The 21,238-nt window shown below is 54.2% G+C and overlaps 1 protein-coding gene across 2 annotated transcripts in view; it reads right to left on the bottom strand.

The window, feature by feature from the left end:
• Window positions 1-18,975, bottom strand: part of MYT1 (myelin transcription factor 1) — a 67,929-nt gene extending 48,954 nt beyond the window's left edge. For both annotated transcript variants that reach the window (XM_080557997.1, XM_080557998.1), the window contains exon 1: window positions 18,720-18,975. In XM_080557997.1, the coding sequence (XP_080414123.1) occupies window positions 18,720-18,744 (25 nt within the window). In that variant the 5' untranslated portion in view covers window positions 18,745-18,975. The remainder of the gene's footprint in view (window positions 1-18,719) is intronic.
• Window positions 18,976-21,238: the final 2,263 nt, after the last annotated feature.

The raw sequence follows: 21,238 nt of genomic DNA, 5'->3' as shown, positions 1-21,238 counted from the left end.
CTGAGCTGGGACGGCCAGAGCTCGCAGCCAGGAGGAGGACGTACAAACACTTCCCCTTGAAAAGCAGCCCTGGATGCTCAGCCTGGCCAGGAGGTCACGGCCTGATGTTCGCATCCCAAGGAGGTAACCGGCCTTCCTCCACCGCACCCATCCTCTGTGCCCGCTGTCTGGGTCACTCGTTAAAAAGGTTGTGTTTCCCCATCGACATTTATGTCAGTCTACCACCAAAACATCACGATATACTCTTCTGAAATAGGTTTTTCCCAAGCCTTGAATCTGTTTGTCCCCTCCTCTCCTTCAGAGATAGATAGCCACTGAGGAAGGGCAGTTGTGAACCGAAGCACTGCAAAATGTGCAAAACCGTGACACGAAAGAGCAAGTTCTCTGAAATCTCTGGTCACCCTCATCAACTCCAAAAAGGAAAATCTGGGAAGTCTGGAGGGAGACCACACGCAAGTCAGAAGGTGGATCAGACTCTGGAGTATTTCACTTTCCAAGGAGCGAAAGCATCGATTTTCCAGAAAAGAAAAAAAAAAACAACTCCAAAGAACAGCAGATATTTCCCTCAAAAATAAGCCCATATGAAACTCATGAGTGCAGAAGGTGAACAGAAAGCAAGGCAGCCGTGGAGGGAGGCTGCTGGGAGGCAGCCAGCTCCGGCGCGGGGCAGCCCCGCTTGCAGGCAGAGCAGCACGGCCCTGCCTCCAGAGCTGCCCCTGCACGGGGCTTGCATCTGCTCCGGCAAAGCGACGGGGTGAGAGACGGGGCTCTCGGAGAACAGATGGGGGAAAGGCTTCGTTTCCTCATAGATGCATCGCCGCATATTTTAACCGAAAGACCAGAAGAAAAACATATCAATCTTCATTTGCTCCCCCAAGTGCGAGGAAAGAAAGAGGAAGAGGGTGAGAATTTTCTTCATCTTTGTTCAGGCACATTTTTCAGGGAAAGGTGAGCGCTGTGCTGACAAGGGACCCTGCGCTGGGTCCTTCAGCCCAGGTGCTCAGCATCCCGCTAGATGACATGGGCTCGCTCCTGAGGACAAATACAACGGCAGCACCGAGGGTGTATTTTGGACCCTGCCTTTCACACGAATAAAAATAATCCCAAGGCCAAATTTTGCATCATTTCTGTGCCGCCACACCTCTTGGTGGCTCACAGGGGTGCATTTTGCAGCACATCGCCCGCGCTCACCGCTCTCTGCACCCAAACTCCACAAGGCAACGGGCGCCTTTCCCCGCCAGCCAGAGGGGGAGCAAACCCCTGCACCGAGCTGTAGCTTGCACGTGCCATTGTGGAAGGGAAACGTGCGGACTCAGCCACATGCTGAAAGACGTTGGCTCTTTTGCCAGGTTTACAAGGAAATACGGGAATTTTCTGCTTCGTCATTAGGTCCTTGAATGCCTCCGCAGGTTCCTCTGCAGCTGCGCTGAGGAACAGCGATGGCACGGGGTGGAATAACTGTGGAGGTGGCTGAACACACACTGCTGCTTTTGCTGCCGTTACACACCCGCACACCGATGCTTGCACCCGACAGCACAAAATAAAGGCAAGGAGTTCTCAGCAGCGCCTTTGATAGCTCTCGGGGCAAACAGTCCGGTGCGGAGCTGCATTTGCCTCGAGAAAACCCTTGAGTTACTAATTGTGCTCCTCAGGATCTTTAAGAGAAGTGTTGCATGCCCTCTCACAGCACAGAAATACTACCTACTCAATGCAATGATCACTGTTTACCGCAGCACATCTACGTTCAGCGCTCCAAATTTAGCTTCCCAAACATGCATTTAATTCAAGATTTAATACCGGATGTTAATTGTATATTGCACAGTAAATGACTGATCATTAAAACATATTAATTGAGGTTTAACAGCTGTATAATAGATATTACATCTCACACTTATCAGCAAATATGATTTAATAATCAATTAGACCGAATGTATGGATGGGAGACGGAGCAGGGCCGGCCAGACTGCAGGTTGTTCTGTGTTGCTCCGTAGTTGACCTAAGGACACTTTTATTTAGCAGGTTGGGAAAGGAGCTCAGCAATTGCCAAGCAGATGTTGAGCTTGGATGCTCTGAGCTGGGGAGCTTCCCTGGACAAACCCCAAAGAGTTTATTATCTCTGCAAAAGGACAGATGTAGGAGCCACAGACAGTTCCTTCTTATAAAGCTGCAGGGAACTGGCCCCACGACTACACCAGCAGGAAAGTGGGGAACTGGTGAGCAGGGAGCAAATGCCAAGAGATGCTCGTCCTCCCCAGCACCTGGAGGCTGCTGCGTGCCAGAACCACAGCAGCCCCATGCTTCTGATTGTGACTCTTATTTAAAGCGAGCAGGCGAACATTAGCGCCTTTGATGAGGGACGCGAACGGCTCCTACACCCTGGGCTGGTCTCCAGGGCAGTTCACCCACATCTTGGTCTCCTGCTCAGCCACACCGGGCCGGGCGATGCCTCACTGCTCACCCCAGCCATGCAGAGCCCCAGCAGCTCACCGGGTGCATGAATTTTTGATCCTTCTGCCCCAGCAGACAGGCAGCATCAGCTTAACGCGCTCTGCTACCAAACCACACGTTGTAGCATCAAGGGTTACAAAATCCGTGATGCACGCTGACCTTTTCCTTTCCCTTTACACAAAGTAAAGGAAAGGTTGGGATTTTGGTAGGATCAAGTCTTTCTGGTGCTTTCGCTGCTGGACGGATGCTTGCAGCACAGCACGTGTGATGAACCAGCTCAGCACCAGTGGGGCTCAGAGGTGCCTGGTGCTGCCGCCCTCCCTCCAGCTCTGCCTGCTGCAGTGGCCGGGGTCACCCGGCAGCACCCTGCCTGGGATCCCTCCTCCAGCTCCACACAAAGCCCAGGTGGCTCCTGTCCATCCACCCCCCCTCCTGCTGCCATCTCACCGCCCCCAGACCCAGCAGCTCTGCACAGCGAGCACCGGGACCCACCTTTTGCCTCACCCTCAGCTGCAGGGGCTGAAGCGCTCAGCACACCTCCGATGCAAAGAAAGCAAATGAGGCTACAGCCTCTCCTCATTAAGAGCAATATTCATGCTCCAGTGTTCACGGCCAGTTAATAAGGCTTTTTGTTGGAGCCTTTTTTATTTTCCTTTTCCTGCTGGCTGGCAGAAGTGCAGCGCACGGTGCTGCAGAATGTGTAGGGGCTTTTTGCCTTCCACCCTTGTATCACTCGTATACTCTTCACGAGAAGGAATGCTGCATGCCCACAGTAACACCGCTGTTTGTGCATTGTTCCTTAAATATATTGATCAAAAAGAATAGAAAGAGTGAACGTTCCTCAATGTCCCATCCGTCCCCAGCTCCTTGGCTTGTCGCTGTTAATACGAGGCACCCTGAGAACGGCGAGCAAGGCCACCCACAACAGCAAAAGCAAAGTGGTGAGGTCCTCCACGAGAGGACCCCCTTGGGATTTCCAAGGGCCAGGGCAACAGCAGGGCCTGGAAAAGCAGATGCTGACCCCACCAAGATGAGAGCTAGGTCTGAAGGATGGGCATCTCCCTCCTGCCCTCGCCCTAAAAACCTCTACAGGTTGCCCAAAGAGCGAGTTTTCCTACTGCTGTCTCAGGAGCCATATATTCCTCTCGGACCATACCTGAGCCTGGACAAAAACCAAGCAAGCCCTGGCTTATCCTTTCCAAACTGGGAGTGCCAGGGGCCCTCCTCTGCCTTGCTCTTCCACAACAGGACCACTCCTGCTTTGGGCTTCGGCTCCAGCATCCCTTTGTGCACAGAGGCAGCCCCGCTCAGACACGCACTCGTGCCCAACGCATGTGCAAACAGGCGTGTAACACGTCGGGCACGCAGAGTGCATCTCCGAGAAGCAAGGCACAGGATGCTGCTTCTTTCTTCTTGCGCATTTTCCTCATTATTTTGTTCTAATTTGGCTTTCCCGGTACCTTCTCTATTCAATAAAAGCCAAATGCAAACTGCGTCCCTTAATCGCCGAAACAGCAGCTCACTGCTGAGAAAATAATATAGATGTAACTTCCAGCACCACACACTTTCTTTTCCATTTATATGCAAATGTCGACCTTTCACCCAAGCTGTCTCAAAGAAGTATTTCCTTAAAAATGCAAATAGCATGTTGCAGACAGTTACTCTGGCTGAGTCTTTCTTATATTATTATTATTATTTCTTTTAACCTTACCAGTGCTGTGAAAAATAACTGCTAAACTGCACCCCGGTAATAATTACTTTTCATACCAAATCGAAAGCTTCCATGGAGCCGATGTGTCGAAACACCAGCAGGAGAATTCACCACGGATGGATTTTTAGAGATGATTTTGGATAACTGTGTCTTGGGTCAGGGGAAAGGAAGCAGCTCGGAGTCGAGCTGCCGCTGAAACAAATGAACTAATGGCTCGGGGTGAAGCCACAAAAGTGTTTTCTGTGTCGTAAAACCTTGTGCACGTGGAAAAGAGGTGTGGCACTAGGACGGCTGGGGATGAGGACGGGTAGAGAGAGGGGTGGCTGAGGAAAGGGGTGGTGGGGAACAGCCAGAACGAGGTGATGGAGAGGAGCAAACCAGATGGGGGGGGTTTCAGCCCCAAGACCCCCCTGGTTTGCCCCTGAATGGTTAAAGGGGGGCATCAGTGATTGCTGCAGCCAGATCTTCCCCTCTCTCAGAGCAGCGCTGTGCCTGCACGGGGAGGTTGTCCCAGTGTGGGTGGATGGCAAACAGATCGAGCTGGGTGCACTGAGACAGCTCAGGTATTCACAGCACCTCACGTCCAAGCTGCTCCATCATCAGTTTGGATATTCAAGGGAGAAGAGAGCCTGAGCTCTGTCTTTGCATGGGGGTGGAAGCCAAATGCTTAAATCAAAGGTAACAAATGGGGGTCTTTGCACGAAGAAATAGCAAGCGAGTCAAAACTAGCTCCAGACAGCCTTCCTGGAACAGGTCGAAGCGTCATTTAGATCTGCACTTTTTTTTTTTTTTTTTTTTGAATAGCAAACATGGATTTCCCCAGCATGTAGGGAAAGAGCTGAAGAAACTGCTGGGGTATGAACTGATCTTTCCTCCATCATCTGCCAGCTATAGATTTGTCTGTCAATGACTCTTGTTCCTTCTGGGCTCCAAACTTCCAGAAATACCCCAGCGAATTTGTCACAGCCCACGTGAATCTGAATCTGCCTGGAGACCTTACCCTTGGGCCCCTGGGGTTCTGAGCAAAAACACAAAACTGGAAGAAAAAAAAAATTTGCTGCTGCCTGAATTTGGCTCATTGCTGGTGGCCAAGCCAGGCACAGAGGTGTCCGAGGGACAGAGCCCTTCTGTCCCCAGCACAGGACCTGGTCTTACTGCTGGTGTTTGCTGGAGCAGCCCCTTTTTTGCACTGGGGGGTCTGCAGCAGGCAGCAGCAGGTCAGGCACCGGAGGAGAGGCTGCCTGGAGGAGCCGGGGAAGATGCTGGCAGCGCTGTGACGCACGGCTAGATGACTAAGTGGGCTACTTCCCAGCTGCCAGCTTGTCTTTGCGATATTAAGCCTTTCCTCTCCGCTGTCTTATAAGAAGTGAAAACTTGACACGTAAGCGTGTGTCAGGCGGAGTCCAACAGACAGCAGCAATAAGGCAGGAGCGGAGGTGAGCTCATCGTGTGCCTGCAGCTCCCCTGGGGAAGCGGCAGCGCCGCGCTCGCACCGGGGCCGTCCCCACGCTGCCCACCACGAGCCGGGACCCTCTGCCGGTATCGTGCCACGGCCTGCCTGGACAGTCGCCTGCTGAGCTCCACTTGCTCGCGGGGAATCATCAAATATGCTGAGTTTACAGCCCTGCTGGCAGCACTCTTAGCGCTCCTGCGGCCCCGTGTAATTGGGATTAAATAGAGGCGAGTGGCACCTCTCTGCATTGCCCATGGGAGCCAGGGCTGGCTTGTGAATAGGAAGCGGGGACAACGGCACGCCTGGGGAGGAGGTTGGGGCAGCGGCTGGGTGCCTCTCTGCACATCTTCCATCCCTGCATCCAGCCTCTGGCACGGCCTGAGCCCCCTGCGCTGCACCGCTTGGCCCCGATGCTGAGCCCCAGCCCGAGAGCTGAGCCTACCATAGGGAAAACGTTGCAGGACAGGGGTACAGCCCCGCAGCCCAAGCCCCAGACACAGCCAGAGTTTAGCTCACACCCTGGCAAGCCTCCTTGCCCCCCCTGCCCTCCCCTCGCTCCTGCTGTCACCCAGCACCCCCGTGGCACCGCAGCACCCTCCCTGCGGCCGGGGGCCTCTCCCCCGCAGAGGGAAGCCACAAGTTTCTAGGGGATGTGCGAGAGGAGATGACAACCCCGTGCTCTGCTGCGATGCTGCAGGCAAAGTTAACTGTTTTGACTGTCTTTTTCTCTTCTGAAGCAACAACATGGCTCCCAGGCACCTTTTTTTTTTTTTTTTTGAACCAGCAGCTCCCTCCAGAAGGCCATTCATCCTCTCCTGTCACTTGTGTACTTGCAGAGAGCATTTCTCTGGGCAAAAGCAGCTACTTGCTCGCTGACTAATTACATCAAAATATTGAGGGCAACAAACAAACCTTTAACTCCACTTGCCAGGAGCTTGCTAGACGCAGAGCTTCAGGATTACAGAGGAGAAATGTGTGCATCAGCAGGAGCAGCTGGGGCTCACGGCCACAGCTCCTTGCAGAGACACAAACTTTTCATCCTTGCTGCTTGAGCAGGGCTAACTTTAGAGGCACAAGCACTGAAAAAGGGGACTAAAAAAAAAAAAAGGCCAGGTTTGACCCCAAACACCTGACTGCCAAACAGACATTGTCCTCCACCCCCTGTGCTGCCTTCCCCTGGGTGGGAAGGCTTCAGCCCCGAAACACCAATGCCAGGTGGGTTAACCCCAGCCAGCTGCTGGGGGGTTAATCCACACCTCGTAGCTGTTTCTACATGCAGGTAACTCAGTACTCATCACCAAACTCAACCAGCCATGCTTGGGGATCCCAGGGACAAGCACAAGGCAGAATTACTGAGCACCAAATTGTCAGGTTTGTGGGATTGTTTAAAAAAAATAAATTTGAAAGCGTTCAGAGTGTCACCTACAGGCTTTGCCTCAGTTTTTAAATACCGTGTGCATGAAAGCTCCCCCAGAGCCATCTCTTGTACCTTATAATAATATTCACCAGGGGATCCTCCTAATGCAGGGTTTAATTCATTGCTGTTGAATACACCTGACTCCTGCGCTTGCAGAGAGCATTCAGGTAAACACGCCCGTGAGTTGCGGCTCAAGGAGACAATTACAGCCCTCGGTCCCGTCCTCCACGCTGAGCAAAAAGGTCTGAGTGTGCCACCGAGGAGGAAGAGGCTTCCTCAGAAGAGGCTTGACTTGCAGATGCTGGCCTAGGGAAAGCCGCACGCGTGCCAAATGGTCTCAAGCGAAGGCACGAAGCAGAAGAAACCCGAGTCCCCGCTGCAGTTTATATTTAATTAGAGCAGAGGCAGCTTATGCAGCAGTTTCGGAAACATATTGTCTTACAGCATATTGGGTATTTGTATCTTAACAGCTCGACATCGATTTCTTTTATGTGAAGGAAGAGAGGAAAGAGAACTGTGTGCCCTAAGTTGTGTTAGCTCCAAAGAGACTCCCGTACCACTTGGACTAATGTTTAGAGTAATCAAAGGCGTGAACTCATGTATTATGGATGGGAACGAGAGTTTTCAGTCTTCTGCAAAAAGGAATCTCCAACGTTTGGTATTTTGTTAGCATGCTGGCACCATATGGCTCTCCCCTGCTGATATTCTTTCACACCAGAACTTTATGTTCAGATGCTTTAGTTAATATTTTACCCAGCAAGCATAAACAAGATGCAAAGATTGCAGTCGACAGCAACCTCCTCTTAAACCATATACCCGCGTTAATAGCGAAGGATTCTTTCAGCAAGTAGTTTACCGAACACATGCCTGGCTTTTTTTCCCCTCCTTTAGGGGTCCATTTACTTTAACCGCATTAGCATCAAACAGAACACAAGCAGAACACCCAAGGAGGACATTTTCGCTCCCTTCCTACTCAGTTTCCTGGCAGGTCAAAGGCAGCAGTGGACGCGGGCAGGTGCTGCACACAAGTGGTATTTGAGTGCAACTCGTAAGGCTGCAGCTCCGTGGGTTTTGCATTCCCAGCTGGAATTTATCCTGGGGCTGTGGAATCGTCCCTTATCCACCACTGCAGTGTTTCATGAGGGATGTGCAAACCTATTTACGGGCCAGCCCGGCCCCGTGCTGACACCACCCCACAATCCAACCCCACAAGGCGAGGCGCGGGGAGCTGGCTGCTGCTGCAGGGCTTCGCCAGGGTCCGTCCTGCCCACCCCACAAACGCAGCAGGGGGATGCCGGAGCACCAGGCACATATCCATCAGCCAGGCAAAGCTGGCAGCCCTCAGGAAGAGCTGCCCCAAACACCAGCGTGCCGAACCACCAGGCAAAGCCAGCAACACCGTGTCCGACCTGGCAGCCTTCACCAGGAGCTGCTTTTCCCTCCACCCTGCCCCAAGTTGGGCACAGAACCACTCTGCAAGGATGCGGCTTAGACATTTGGCTCTAAAAACAGCATTTAGATCCCCCATCCCCCCCAAATATTCTTATTATTCTTTAATATTCTTAAAACAAATAGGACCCAACAGATGTCTTTCAGCCTGCACTCTTATTAACGAGAATATTGTAAGAATGGAAATGAGGTCACAAATGTTTAATACTTCGTTTAAAAAGTCTTCAGCTTCTTTAAAGAGTTCCACTAATCCCAACATGACAGATGTACAAGGCAGTTTTGCTTGGGGCAGATTAAAGTTCTCGCTCTGATTTGCTCTTTCATTTGGTCTGATTAAAATAACACTGCAATTTTTTTAATGTGCTGACTTCAAAATAAAAAAAGGGAAGAATAAAAAGAATAAAAAAGTGACCAGTAAAGGCCAGCATGATCACAATAAAAGCAAGTTTATTGTTGTTGAGATAAAAAAGCGAGACAAAAGGAACTGAGGGGCAGACAGCCCGCACCCAGGTTAGCATTAAAGCTCTGCGTTAAAGATGAAAGGGGGACCTTTCCAAACTATGTTTTTTCCATTTGAAAGTGTTTATTAATCTATTCTTTCTGAAGCAAAAAGTTCAATGAAAGACAGATCAAAAGTATTTTAGATCAGGTGAAAATTGTATTTTATTTTTTTTTTTAAACTAAGCCAAAATGAAAAGCGGATACTGCAGAGCGTGTCACTGCATTACGGCCGGTCAGAAGAAGCGATCCCTGCCACCCTTTCCTCAACAAAATTGTGCTGGAAATTCCCTGCGTCCTTTCCTGACATCTTTTTGCACCAGACCAGCTTCCAGACTCTTTCACAGCTACCTGCATTTCCTCGCTGCTATAAAACACACCGGGCAGCCCAACCGAGGGGCTGGCAGGGGGCTGAGCCCCGTCACGTTCCCAGCCTCTCCTCTCCCCCATGGCCTTGACGGAGCTGTGTGCACCAGGGGTCTGCCCAATTTCCTGACCTCACCACATGCCTGTAGCATGGACAGGGGCATGTCTAAATTTGATATCTGAAACACAGACCCATAAGGGATAAACTGCAGGATGCCCGGCTTAGAGGATCCCAGATTTCACTCTCAGATCCCAGGCAGTTGGCCTGGGCCTTCCTGGCCCCGAATCCTCCCCTGCCTCAACATCCCCACTGCAAAACCACAGCAAGACCTCACAGAAGCACTGCAGGGAGGAGTAACCTCCACGCTAGGCTTGTGTTGTGTATTCAGTCATTTTTCCTTGCAACTCCAGCTTGTGCCATCCATAAGCATCCACAAAAAAATCCACAGAGTGTTTCAGATTTCCAAAGAATGACCCTGTTTGGGTGATTTTTGATGCTTCCAGTCTTTGCACATGAATATTTAGCACGTGTTCATGCCATCAAGGTGTGTGTCCCCCCAGCTGGTGGTGGGGCAGGAGCAGCCCCCCTCCAGCACAGGACCCTGTCAGAGCAGCTCAGGGATCCCCTCCTGCGGGACACCGGGCGCTGCTGCTCTCAGGCAGGGAAAGCCCAGCAGACCTGCATGGGGAGGACACCCCCAGAAACTGCCCTTCATATTTAGTGTCCCAGTCCTGTCCCCAAGGGCCAAGCCACCGCGCAGCAGCTCCCAGCGAGCAGCTCGCGAGCTCTGCAAGAGCAAACCTTGCACTTTCAGAAATTATCAGAGCAGCCTACCGAGAAGGGAAGCTTGTTTCCTCCAAGCGTACACACGCACAAAGCTCTTCTCTCCTTGGCTAAAAGAACCGGGGGGACGGAGGGGGTGACAGGTTTCCTCCCACCTCTGTTTGAAGCCGGAGGGATGCCACAGCCCTGCTCTTCGGTATTACTCATGACCCGGTTCCCAAATCAGGAGTCTCGTGTAAATTCATTTCACTAGAAGCAAGGTGGTTTGGGGCATCTCACCTACCCCCAGAACTTCACAGCACATGCTTATTGCCACGCTTCTTTATTCACACCACCGTCTCCTAAGGACTAGCTGCTGGATCGAGTTTATTTCGCAGAGGTAAGCGGCCTCAGCAGCACCACAGAGTGTTTTAGGTTGTGGGAGGCTTCACGCAGCCCTAAGGCTGCCAGCGGTGCCAGCCACCGTGCACCAGGGGACCCTGCAGCACGTGCCCAGGGACACCAGTACAGATCTGCAGGAGTTATTTGCAGAAACCAGCAAAAATCAGGAAAAAAGGTGGAAAAAAAAGTGCAAAGAGTGAGGCTTCCTGACAGCAACTTCCACCCTGTCAAAACTCTAGAAGTATCTGGGAACCGAGGGCATGGGCAGGAGTTAGTCGGGGCTAGCATCCTTCAGACTGCCGCTGTAGGGCTGCTTCCCCAAATGACAAATAAACCTGGGGTCCGCGGCCACCTTTTCAGCCCTCCTGGATATCAGCATCCGTGCCTGCTCAGCTGGGGGTAAACCAGCATCTGCACAGCACGGAGCTGATGGGGAAGGTGAGTGAAGGTGGTGGGGTACTCCCAGCTCCGTAAGTTTGCAGCGTGGATCCTCCACCCTCAGCTCCCACGCACGAGAAAGGGCAGCAGCTACAAAGTGACAGGAGACGTCCTTTGTCGTTCAGGAAAGAGCTCAAGCAACTAAGCCGTACAGTTCGCAGCTGTAAAAATAAGCCCTTGCCATTCACAGACTGCCACACGGACACAAAGCGAAGGGGGGAGCGGGTCTTGCCCCCCACTTTGCCATCAGCTCTCACATCTGACTTCCCAGCGGTAAGGCGATGCCTCCCCCGGCCTCCCCCCACCCCTTCCCAGGGCTGATTTCACATCTTCTGGGAAGCCCAGCCCAGCCGAGGCGATTTCCCCCGCACGCTCCGGCCTTTACTGTAAGCCTGCTGCTTCCCCCTCGTCCCTCAGCTCTGGGGGCAGAGGGTCCCCAAACTTCCAAGGGGGCAGATGCAAGCACCCCCGGCAAAACCAGCACCCCCCAGGATGCAAAAGGAGAAAAACAACCTCACCAGGTGGGGAGCTAGGGACCATTTTGCATCATACTGATTTATTTCTGGGGCTCAGGGAATAAAAGTCACCTGCCACCCGCCAAACCCCAACGCAGAAGCAAGTTGGGGTTTGGGGGAGCAAGACAAACTGATACTCCTGAGCCCCTAAAGCTGCGTTATTCAGCTTGCTCAGGGTGCATCGATGACTTCGTGGTCGTTGTGCACCCGAAGAGGAGCACGCCCCATCCCCGGCAAGGGGCCCGATTTGATGCGGCACCCTAAAGCCAAGTTCTGGGGGTGTGCGGGGGGGGGGGGGGGGCAGTTTAACAACGTCTGCTAAAATGGCAGCTGCTCTGACGCCGCCCTACGTCTTGCAAAGTCAGCCCTGCCCTCCCCATCATCTGACTGCCAGGAACCGGGGCCGGCCCGCTCCCGGCGCCGCCCCCCCCCCCGGGCCGGGGGCAGAACCAGAGCTGCGCCCCCCCCCCCCGGACCCCCCCCCCCCCTCCCGGACCCCGGTTCCTCGCAGAAGTCCCGGCCCGGCTGGGTTATTCAGCGGCCTGATGACTCCCCCCGGCTGGGTGCCACCCGGGCTCCCTGCGCCCCCAAGCCCAGCCCGGGGCGATTTGCCAGCCCAGCTCCACAAAACAGAAGTCCGGGGGGGGTGGGGGGGGGTGGGGTCCTCGGGCTGTTTGCCCCCCTCCCCGGCTCCGTGGGAGGCTTTGGGGACAAGGATGAGCCCAGGGTGGTAAAGGGAACGTGGTGGCACCGCTGTCGCCTCCCCCGCCCCACAACAGTAGGGACAGGGGAGGGGAAGGGGAGAGGTGTCCCCCCCCTCCAACCCCCAGGGCTTGGCCGGAGGGTGGGGGTCACCGCCACCCCCTCACCCCTAAGCTACCGAGGTGACACTCCGCAGGGACACTGAGCGCTGCCTGGAGCCCCCCTCCCGCAGCGGGACCCCCCTGCAGCAGGGCTGGGGGCTCCGGGCTGCTCGGGGGACAAACGGCCCAGCCCGGACAGACCCCCCCGGGACGGGACCCCCGGCCGGCCCCGAGCTGCTGCCCACCCCCGGGGCACGGAGCCCCCCTCCCCGCAGTGCCACCGGCCTGGGACTGAGCCGGACCCACGGCTTCGGGGGTCCCCGGCCCCAAATTCCGCCGGGACGCGAGGGGGGGGGTCCCCGCCTGCTTTTGGGAATGGGACAAATCCAACTTTTGGGGAGTTTTCCTACTCCTCGCCTCCGTGCGGTCGGGATGCCACAGATCGCTAAACCACTTTAAAAAAAAAAAAATAATAATAATAATAAAAGGGTGGGAGGAGATCCTCGGCCTTCCCGAGGTGGCAGAAAGAGGGGAAGGATGGGGGAGAGGGAGGACGGGCAGGGAGCAGGGGAGCCGGAGGGAAGAAGTTGCGCGGGGCGAGCCCGGGGGGGCTCCGAGCAGCAGGCGCGGGGCTGAGCTTTGCAACACGCGGCTGCTCCAGCCTGCGCCGCTCGGGAACAATAAACAGGATCATACAAAGAAGTGGAAAGGCGGCATCTTTGCTTCTGGTTTCTATGACAGCATCGGAGACAACCCAACTATAAACTCTAATTCCTAGATTCCTCCCCCCCCCCCCCCCCCCCCGCAAGCCGCCCCCCCCCCCTTTTGTCTGCCATTAATTAGAGTGGCCATATGGAAAAGGCTGATAATAACAGCAGATGAGCCGACGAGAAGGGGGAAAGGGAAAGAAAAGAGAAATAGCTAAAAGTAGCGGCAGGGCGAGGGATTTACCCGGGGCTTTTTGCACTTGTTTGCAGAGGCTGCTCGGAGCGAGGGGGTTCAACAATAGCGGGGGGGGGGGGGGAGGGGGGGGAGGGCGGAGCGGAGGGGGCTTGAGGTTGCCCCCCACCGTTTTGGGGGTCGCGGGTGCTCTGCCAGGGTCGGCCCGGCCAGGTCTGGGGAGCAAAGGGCAGGTGCCCCCCACCCCGCCCCGGCATCCCGGCTCCGGGGGGGCTGGCATTAGGCATCCCCCCGAGCCTCCTGGTACCGGGGGTTAATGCCCACGACTTGCCCCTGGCATGCGGGGGAGCCTCGGGGGGTGTCGGGACCCTCTTGGGGACACCTCCCCTGGAGGGGGGGGGTCGGTCCTGCCCGCCGGGGAGCTGCGCCCCAAACTCAGCCTAACTCGCCGGGGTCCATCGCAGCGGCAGCATTTCCCCGGGCTCCGAGCCCCTTCCCCCGAACCATCCACAGAACACCACCGCCACCAAACTTTGCTGAAATTGATAAAGAGATTAGGCGAGCAAAGCCTCTTCCGAGCTAGCTAAAAATAAGAACCCGCAGATTTTTCTGCCGCGGTCAACGCGCGGGGAGAAATCCACAAACATGGCACGCTTCCCTTGGTCCTCGCTGCTATAAATAGAGAAGTCTCAAGGAGTCAACGCTGGGGGAGAGGGAAGGAGTGGGGGGGAAAAAAATAAAGAAAGAAACAAAACGCAAAAGTGCGCTCGTGGCAAGAAGCGGGGCAGAGGCTGGGGCGTGCAGGCGCAAGCCCCGCACGCGGAGCCCCGCTGGGTCCCCGAGGGGTCCCCGAGGTGGGCTGGGGGCCCTGCGGGGCACCGAGGGCTCGGGGGGAGCCCGGAGAGGGACGAGCCGAGCCCGGCCGCGCACCGCGATCAGCACCTCCGAGAGCTCCGCGTCCCGGCGCCCCCGGCGTCTTCTGCTAACACCGCGCTCGCTGCCCTCCGGGTAAACATCCACCGATCCCCCGGTCCGCAAACCCGGCAAGCATCCTCTTCCAGAAATATTCAGAAAGTTTCCCGGCTGAAAGCGATGTCGTGTTTATATATATATATATATTTTAAATCTCCTCCTTCCTCGTCTTATTCAAGCTCTTTTCAGTCAGAAGCAGAATATGTCCACTAGCGTCTCGCAGCCAGCGAGAGAGCGAGCGAGCAAAGATGGACCTAGGAGCATGATGATCATCATAAAAATCCCCTCGGTTCTCCAGTGCAATTTTCAAAACAACAACCCAGCCTTCGTGCTCTAAAAGCGAAACGCCTGCGTCTGTTTACATCAACTGTGTGCTCCGAAAGCCTTTCCCCTCTGTCTCAATCCAAGGGAGGAAAAAAAAAAAGAGGAAAAGGAAAAAAAAAAAAAAAGAAAAAAGCCAGCATTATCTGCCTTTGTCAGCGAAAGAACATAATATTGACTTACCTTTCCCCACAGCTATTGTCTGCCCCTTTGCAAAATGACATCACGGAAACCAATCATGAAATTTGCATGGGGGAGGTTGTGGGGGGAGAGTTCTTGGAGGGCAGCCCACTTCCCTACACCAGTAACACGCGTGTAAGACGGGTTGTTGGTTTCAATTAAATATCTGATACTCCTTAGTGTGTGAACTCTTAAGCCTGCTAAAGGCAATGTCTCATTTACTTAATGACCGCTCTCATTAATGGAAATGGCACAGAGGGGGCTTGCTGCGCCTTCCCTTTGTAAATACACTACCCATGAAACCTTGGGGTTGCAATATATCTGTTTACTCTCCGAGGTGAAATAAATTTACAGTATAGCATCAAAAAGAGAGAGAGAGAGAGAGAGATGGAGCTGCTGACTTGAGCGCACGGAGAGTTGGGGCTCTCCCAGCCCCGCCGGCCCCTCTCGCTCCCGCTCCCCCTCGCCGAGAGCCAGCAGAAGGTGAGGGATTTTTGCCCGAGCTGATTCATAATTAATATGCACGAGGCTCGGGGCTCCTTTGATGGCAGCAACACAAAAGGACGGCGAGCGCGACGAGCACCGCGCCGTCCCCCCTGCGCATCCCTCCGCGTGGTACAGCCCAATAATTCCTAATAGCAGCAAGCAGCGAGTGACAGATGCCCTGGGTTAGCACAGCTCCAGCGAAAGTACTTTACAATATTTATTGGTGGTTAGGAAGATGACCTATCACCATAAAGAACAGACTGGGAAATTTATCGCCTCCATGAACCTGGAAGTATTGCATATTAGCTGATATACATATTCAAAAGCGAGCGCTTAAAAGGTGTATAAATATATATATATATTTTTTTTCCTCCCCTTAAAGAAAATAAATGGCACAAGGTGTTCCCGGCAGACGTCGCCTCACCCCACGAGGGACGGATCCCGACTCGTTCAGGACTTTGGGACGGGGAGGAGAAGACCGCGAGGATAAGTCCTAAAAGAAAACGGTGGCTGAAAGAGTTCGGGGGGTGTTTTAAGTGAGCAAAGCCCCGTGTTCTGCCCGGCCGCCTGCTTTCCTCCCGGGCAGAGCCGCACTTTTCCTTGCGGAGGCCCCCGCAGGAGCCCCCCCCCGGCAGAGGGGCGCATTAACACTTTGCTGGCAACTTTTTGGAAACGGGGGCAGGGGGAGCTGGGGCTCGCCTTCCTACCCGGCTCTTTTCCCTACACCCTCACGCCTCCCCCAGCACTGATTTAGACTTCGCTGTCATCGTACTGAAGATTTCCGAAAAGATGCGGGAGGGAGCCCCAGGAGCTGAGGCAGGGAAAGCCGGGTCCTGCCGGGGTCCTGTCCTCTCCCCTGGAAGCCCCAGCCCCGCACCTGAGCAGCTCCTGGGGGAACAGGAGGGGAAAAACCCTGGGAAAAGCCCTGGGCACTGCTCGGGGGCTCAGCCCAGGCAGCCCCGCCGGGACCCTTCCAGGCACCGTGGGCTGGAAGGAGTGCAGGATGCAGCCCCGTCCTGCCCACGGACTGTTACGGGGCCATGGCAGGGGGACACTGAGAAAATTCACCATTTAGGGCGTTTTGTTGAGAAGAGGGTGACAAAAAAATACATAAAAAAATAAAAATAAATAAAAAACCACTAATTTTAAACTGTTGAGGTAGTCTTGGAAATTCTTGCGATGCTCATTTCCACGGCTCGCAAGCCTGGTGTGCTCCTAACCCGCGAGCATAAAGGAGGTATTCAGCAGAGAGTGCTCCTGAAAAGCCGTTTTCTATCTCCTTTGGACACACCACGGAGACGGGGATATTTTACATCCTAAACCTTTGGCATTCAGAAATTCTATTAAACTCTTATCTGCAGGCAGCAGGCCTGGTGCTACACCGCAGCCCCATTGTTCTGCGCCCGCGATAGGATCAAAGGCAGGGCCGGGAGGGCTCAGCGCCTCTCCCCACAGCGCTGCCTGGTGCTCCCCGGCCCTATTTCATTTAGACACGCAACGCTAAAACTTGAGAAACAAAAGCACGATAGCCAGGACGGGAGGCAGGAGGGAGGTGCTTTCCCTTGTGCTCCCGCATAAATCCGTGCGTGCACCGCCGCTCGTGTAGAAATGCGCACGATGTGCAAAACGTACCTGTGCCTCCGAGTATCGGCACGGAGGTGTTTTATTATCGCTGCTCTTGCATTTATTAGCAGGCGGTGCGCCCAGGGAGCCCTGAGGCAGGTCGAGCTCGCGGCTTTGACACCGTTTGCTAAGCTCGGGGTTACCGGAGGCTGTTCGGCTCCCCTTTGTTCCCCAACTCGCCAACTTCACCGTCCCCTTCTCTCAAAACCTCCCCAAAACGGTGCAACCAACCGGCCCCTTACCCCCAACTTCCAGTGACCACCAAGAGCTCCAGCAAGCAGCTGGACTCCCCAGACCCCCCCGCACATCCCTCCGCACCCCCCAGGCTCCGGGGGCAGCAGCCCGGGCCGAGCAGTGCCGAGCCGTGCCAGCAGCGGCTCAGCACCACGGCAGCGGACAGCTCCGGCCGCCCCCGTCCGGCTTTTAAGGCATTTTTGCACTTTTTATTTATTTTTTTATTATTATTTTTAAGCTCTACAGTCACTTCACAGACGATTTCAGGCAGCAGGTAATTATCGTGCGCTCCCGGGTCTGAAAGAGCTGCCGCATCCCCGAAGGGAGCCGTGCAGCCGAAAGGTATAAAATAAAAATATTCAAATATTTTCGCCTTTGGAGCATTGTTTGAGACGGGTACGCTGAGGATACTGACTTCACGTCGCCTACAGAAATGAATGCCGGAAGGGTTTGGTTTTTTTAAGTGGATTCCCTTCACTTCTGTCCCCATGCAGCGTTCTTATTTATTTATTTTAACGTCTTCCTATGCTCATCTTTTCTGATCAAGCATTTCAAGTTTCAGGTTATTTAAAATAAAACTGCAATTGCTTGTGTAAATACAGACATAAAAAACGCCGTGCTGCAGTTCTCTTGCTTCGCTGAGACTGTTCCGAAGTAATTTAGATCTCAAACTTTATGCATTTGTAATTGGCACCAGCTTCTCCGGTTACCAGCTGGGGGTGAAAGATTTTTTCCTTGTTTCTTTCTGAAAGCTTCTATGCAGATGGGCTGGCTGCCTTAATGCCTCAGACTACAATTAGTGCCGTTGTATGCCGAATAGAAATGGCCAGCATTAATATTGTATATGGAACAGCTGAAGGGTTGCGAAGAAACCTGCCCACTACAGGCCCCTGGCAGATGGAACAACATGCACAGGCACAAAAAAAAACTTTTAATAACCCTCTGCTCGCTCTCTGGCGCGCCCCTTCTCCCCGATTTGGGCGGTTCCTTCCCGAAGAGGCGATGCCTTTGTCTCACCCCCATCTAGAGCTCTTTTCTCCCTAAAAAGCGACAATTGAAGCAACCGGCAGCTTTTGCAAGAGACACCTTGCGTTAGCCCGGTACTTTCCCTTTGTACCTCGGTTAACGCAGGCACCGAAACCCCCCCCCCGGCTCACCGGGCGCGAAGCGACTTTGGTTGCATGCCACCCTCGCACGAGAGCAAAAACCAAACCGAACTTAGCAGAACTGTGCCAGAAGTGGCAGAAAACGGGATTTGCTCCCCTCGCCCCCTGCCCTTTGTAAGCAGCTGGGAGCCTCGGCAGCGGGGACAAAGCCCGGCGGAGGCGCGCAGCAGCAGCAGCAGCAGCCGCCCCCGGGGCCGCGCGCGTCCCCGCGCACCTGTAGCCCCGCGGGGCCGCGCCCGGAGCAAGGCGGAGGGGGGGGGGAACGAGCCCGGGATCTCTCCCGCTAAACGCAAACTCGGGAAACCTGCGCTCTGAAACACCCTTTCCGCTATGACATTAGGGGAAAAAAAAAAAAAAAAAAAAGCCAAAAATCAGCCCAGAACAAGGAGAGCATTTGTGGGACCGCCTTCCCCCCAGCCCAGCGAGCCCCTTTGCGAGGAGGGGCTTGGGCAGAGTTAAGCCGCTCGAGAGCTTCAGAAACAGAGGGAGAGTGGGGGCACCCAGCACGCCCCCCCCCCCCCCCACCCTTACCCACGCCCTCCCCCCCCCTCCGCCCCATCCGCCGGCTACGAACCGAGGAAAGTCCCGCAGAGCTTCATCCTTGCCGGCGAGCGGTGGCTGCCTTCGCCGGGGAAGGGAACGAGGGGGCCGGGGGGTGGGGGGCGGCGGCAGGGAGGGAGCGGAGGCTCCGCGGGGTTCCTCCCTCCCTGGGAAAAGTTCCCGGCCGGAGCAAAAACTTATCCCCGCCGCCGGCCAATGGCACCTCGCCGCCAAATCACTGCAGCGCACTCGGCGGCCAATGGGCGGGGGCGGGCCGGGGCCCGGCACAATGGCTCTGCCCCCCCCACCCCACCCCCGACCCCCCCCCCAAAGGCCAAGCATCTCCGTGTCTTTAATTAGAAGAGAGCCGAAGCGATAACACGCACGTCCCAGTCCGGGGTTATAATCCTATAATCACCGCCCCCCCCTCCAGGCTGAGCATCCCCGGAGCCCCATCCACCTCCTCTCGACCGGGGAGACCCCAAGAGAGCCCATGGCTGATTGTGGAGTGACAGTGTCGTCCCCCCCGCCCCCCCAGTTCAACCCGATGGCACCCCAGGGACCTGGCAGCCCCTGGGGAGCTCGGTGGCTGGGTGAGCGGACCTCTTGCATGTTTGAGTCTGGTTGTGCACGAGTCCCATCGTGGCCACATGCAGCTCACGGGATGCTTTGGTCCAGTCCAGGGCGCGTGGGGGAAGGGGAATTGCTTCTGGGAGAGATCCGAAATGGAAAAGGACGTCCCTCTGTCTCCAAGGACAGATGGCAACATTGGACTCAACCGATCCCAGCTGGAGAAAACTGGCTACGGGCCAGCGAGGAGTGCTCTCGCTGGCCTCCCAGATGGAAAAGCAGGGAAATAGTTACCAGGAAATAATAATAATAATAATGATAATAAAAATTAACCAGCAAAATTAACCAGGATTGTAATTACAATGTATGGTAACACCGAACTTTGCTACCTTGTTGGCTCCAAGGGCAAAGTGCCTTCTGCAGGTTATGTGGCCCACTGAACTCTCTGCATCACCCTTGACAAAAACATAACCAGCTCCTTCTTAGGGTCAGCTCTGACCTGCAGAGAGGGCAAAGTGCCTTTCCTGAAAGTGTGAGAGGGGAGGGATTGCCTGGCAAAAAGCCCGATTGTCAGTGTGAAAACTCAGCTCTCTGACCTGGGTGGGTAAATAAGTGCGCTTGCAGACAGAGGGCAAGCCATCCCAGGCCTCAGCTCGGGCAATTCGGGAGAGGGAAAGGGGAAAAGCCTGGGCTTGGAGGGGCAGGTGGCACCAGTAACAAGGAGTGCTGGACAAAGCTGATATTAGCTGAAGGAGAGCTGAATGCAATTTATCTCAGCAGGGTATGCCTGTATATTTGAGTATTTTTTTATTTTATAAACATAGGGGGGTGCAGTTGGAATAAAGGTCAGCAAAGAATGTAGAACAAGAGGCTAATTCACTCCTTGGTGCAAGATCCCGGGCTGAACTCTTTGCTGAATGCATCAAACTCCTTAATTCAGATTTCTTTGAAGGCAGAAGGCTGGAAGGGGGAGCCGGGAGGAACAGCTTGGCTGGATCGGGGCATGGAGGTGAATTTCAAAGTGCACCTTTCTCCTGCACATCCATCATCATCTTCTGCTAATCTCAGGGAGGGCTAAGAAATTATTAATAATAATAATCATTATCATAAGCACTGGATTGAATTAGAAGTCAGGAGTTTGGTTCAAATTAAAAGTGTAACTGCTGAATTGGTGAGCTTTTTTGTGATTCTTGCTCTTAGAAAGACTGGAAAAAGCCACGCTCAGCACATCCAGCTCACCTGCCCAGCTTGGGAAGGGAGCTGGGAATGGTCCCCCAGTACAGGTACATCTGAGCTGCACAGATCTCCCAGAAGAAGGGGGTGCGAGGCTGCCTCTTTGGGGACCAGCACCTCTTCGGTCTTTGCATTAGCAGCTCTGTCTCTTCAGAATATTCTGCGCTTTACCGTTCCTTCAGTCCCCACCTTGGAAGATGAGAGGTGACATTGAGGAGAGCTCTGCGCTTGGAAAATGACTTTCAGAATTATATTCTGGCAATTTGAAACTTTCACTCTCTCATCTGCAGCCTCTTGGGGCTTTAATGGGAGACTGCAAAGTGCCTCTTCCTCCTCCCCTCTTTTCTTTTCCTCCCCTCTTCTCACGCAGCTGCAACGGCCGGGATTCAGCAAGGTCACTTAACTTCATTGCTGCCTGCATGCAGGAGATCTCAAATTAAGGTGTGTTGGGAGAAGCCTGTTGAGATGAAACAGCCCTTACGCAGCTCCGGCAAGCAAGGAAAGGAAACCAATTCACAGTGGCTCTGGAACGGCCCACCTTCCCCAGGCATTAGCTGGGGAAAAAGGTGAAGACTCCGAGGAGACAAAAGCAGAGTGAAATTAGTTCATCCGGGAGCTGGGAGATGCTGGCTTTTGTCTGGCACAGGGAGCCCCGCAATGTTATAAGCACGTCTTATGACTGCATCTGCCTTTTTCACTCCTTTTTGGTGATTTTCTCAGGCACCTCATCCTTGTTTTTCCTGCTGCTGC

The sequence above is a fragment of the Anser brachyrhynchus genome (genome assembly GCF_964034855.1).
Source record: "Anser brachyrhynchus genome assembly, chromosome: 16".
Lineage (NCBI taxonomy): Eukaryota > Metazoa > Chordata > Aves > Anseriformes > Anatidae > Anser > Anser brachyrhynchus.
This window is presented reverse-complemented; position numbering and strand designations above follow the sequence as displayed.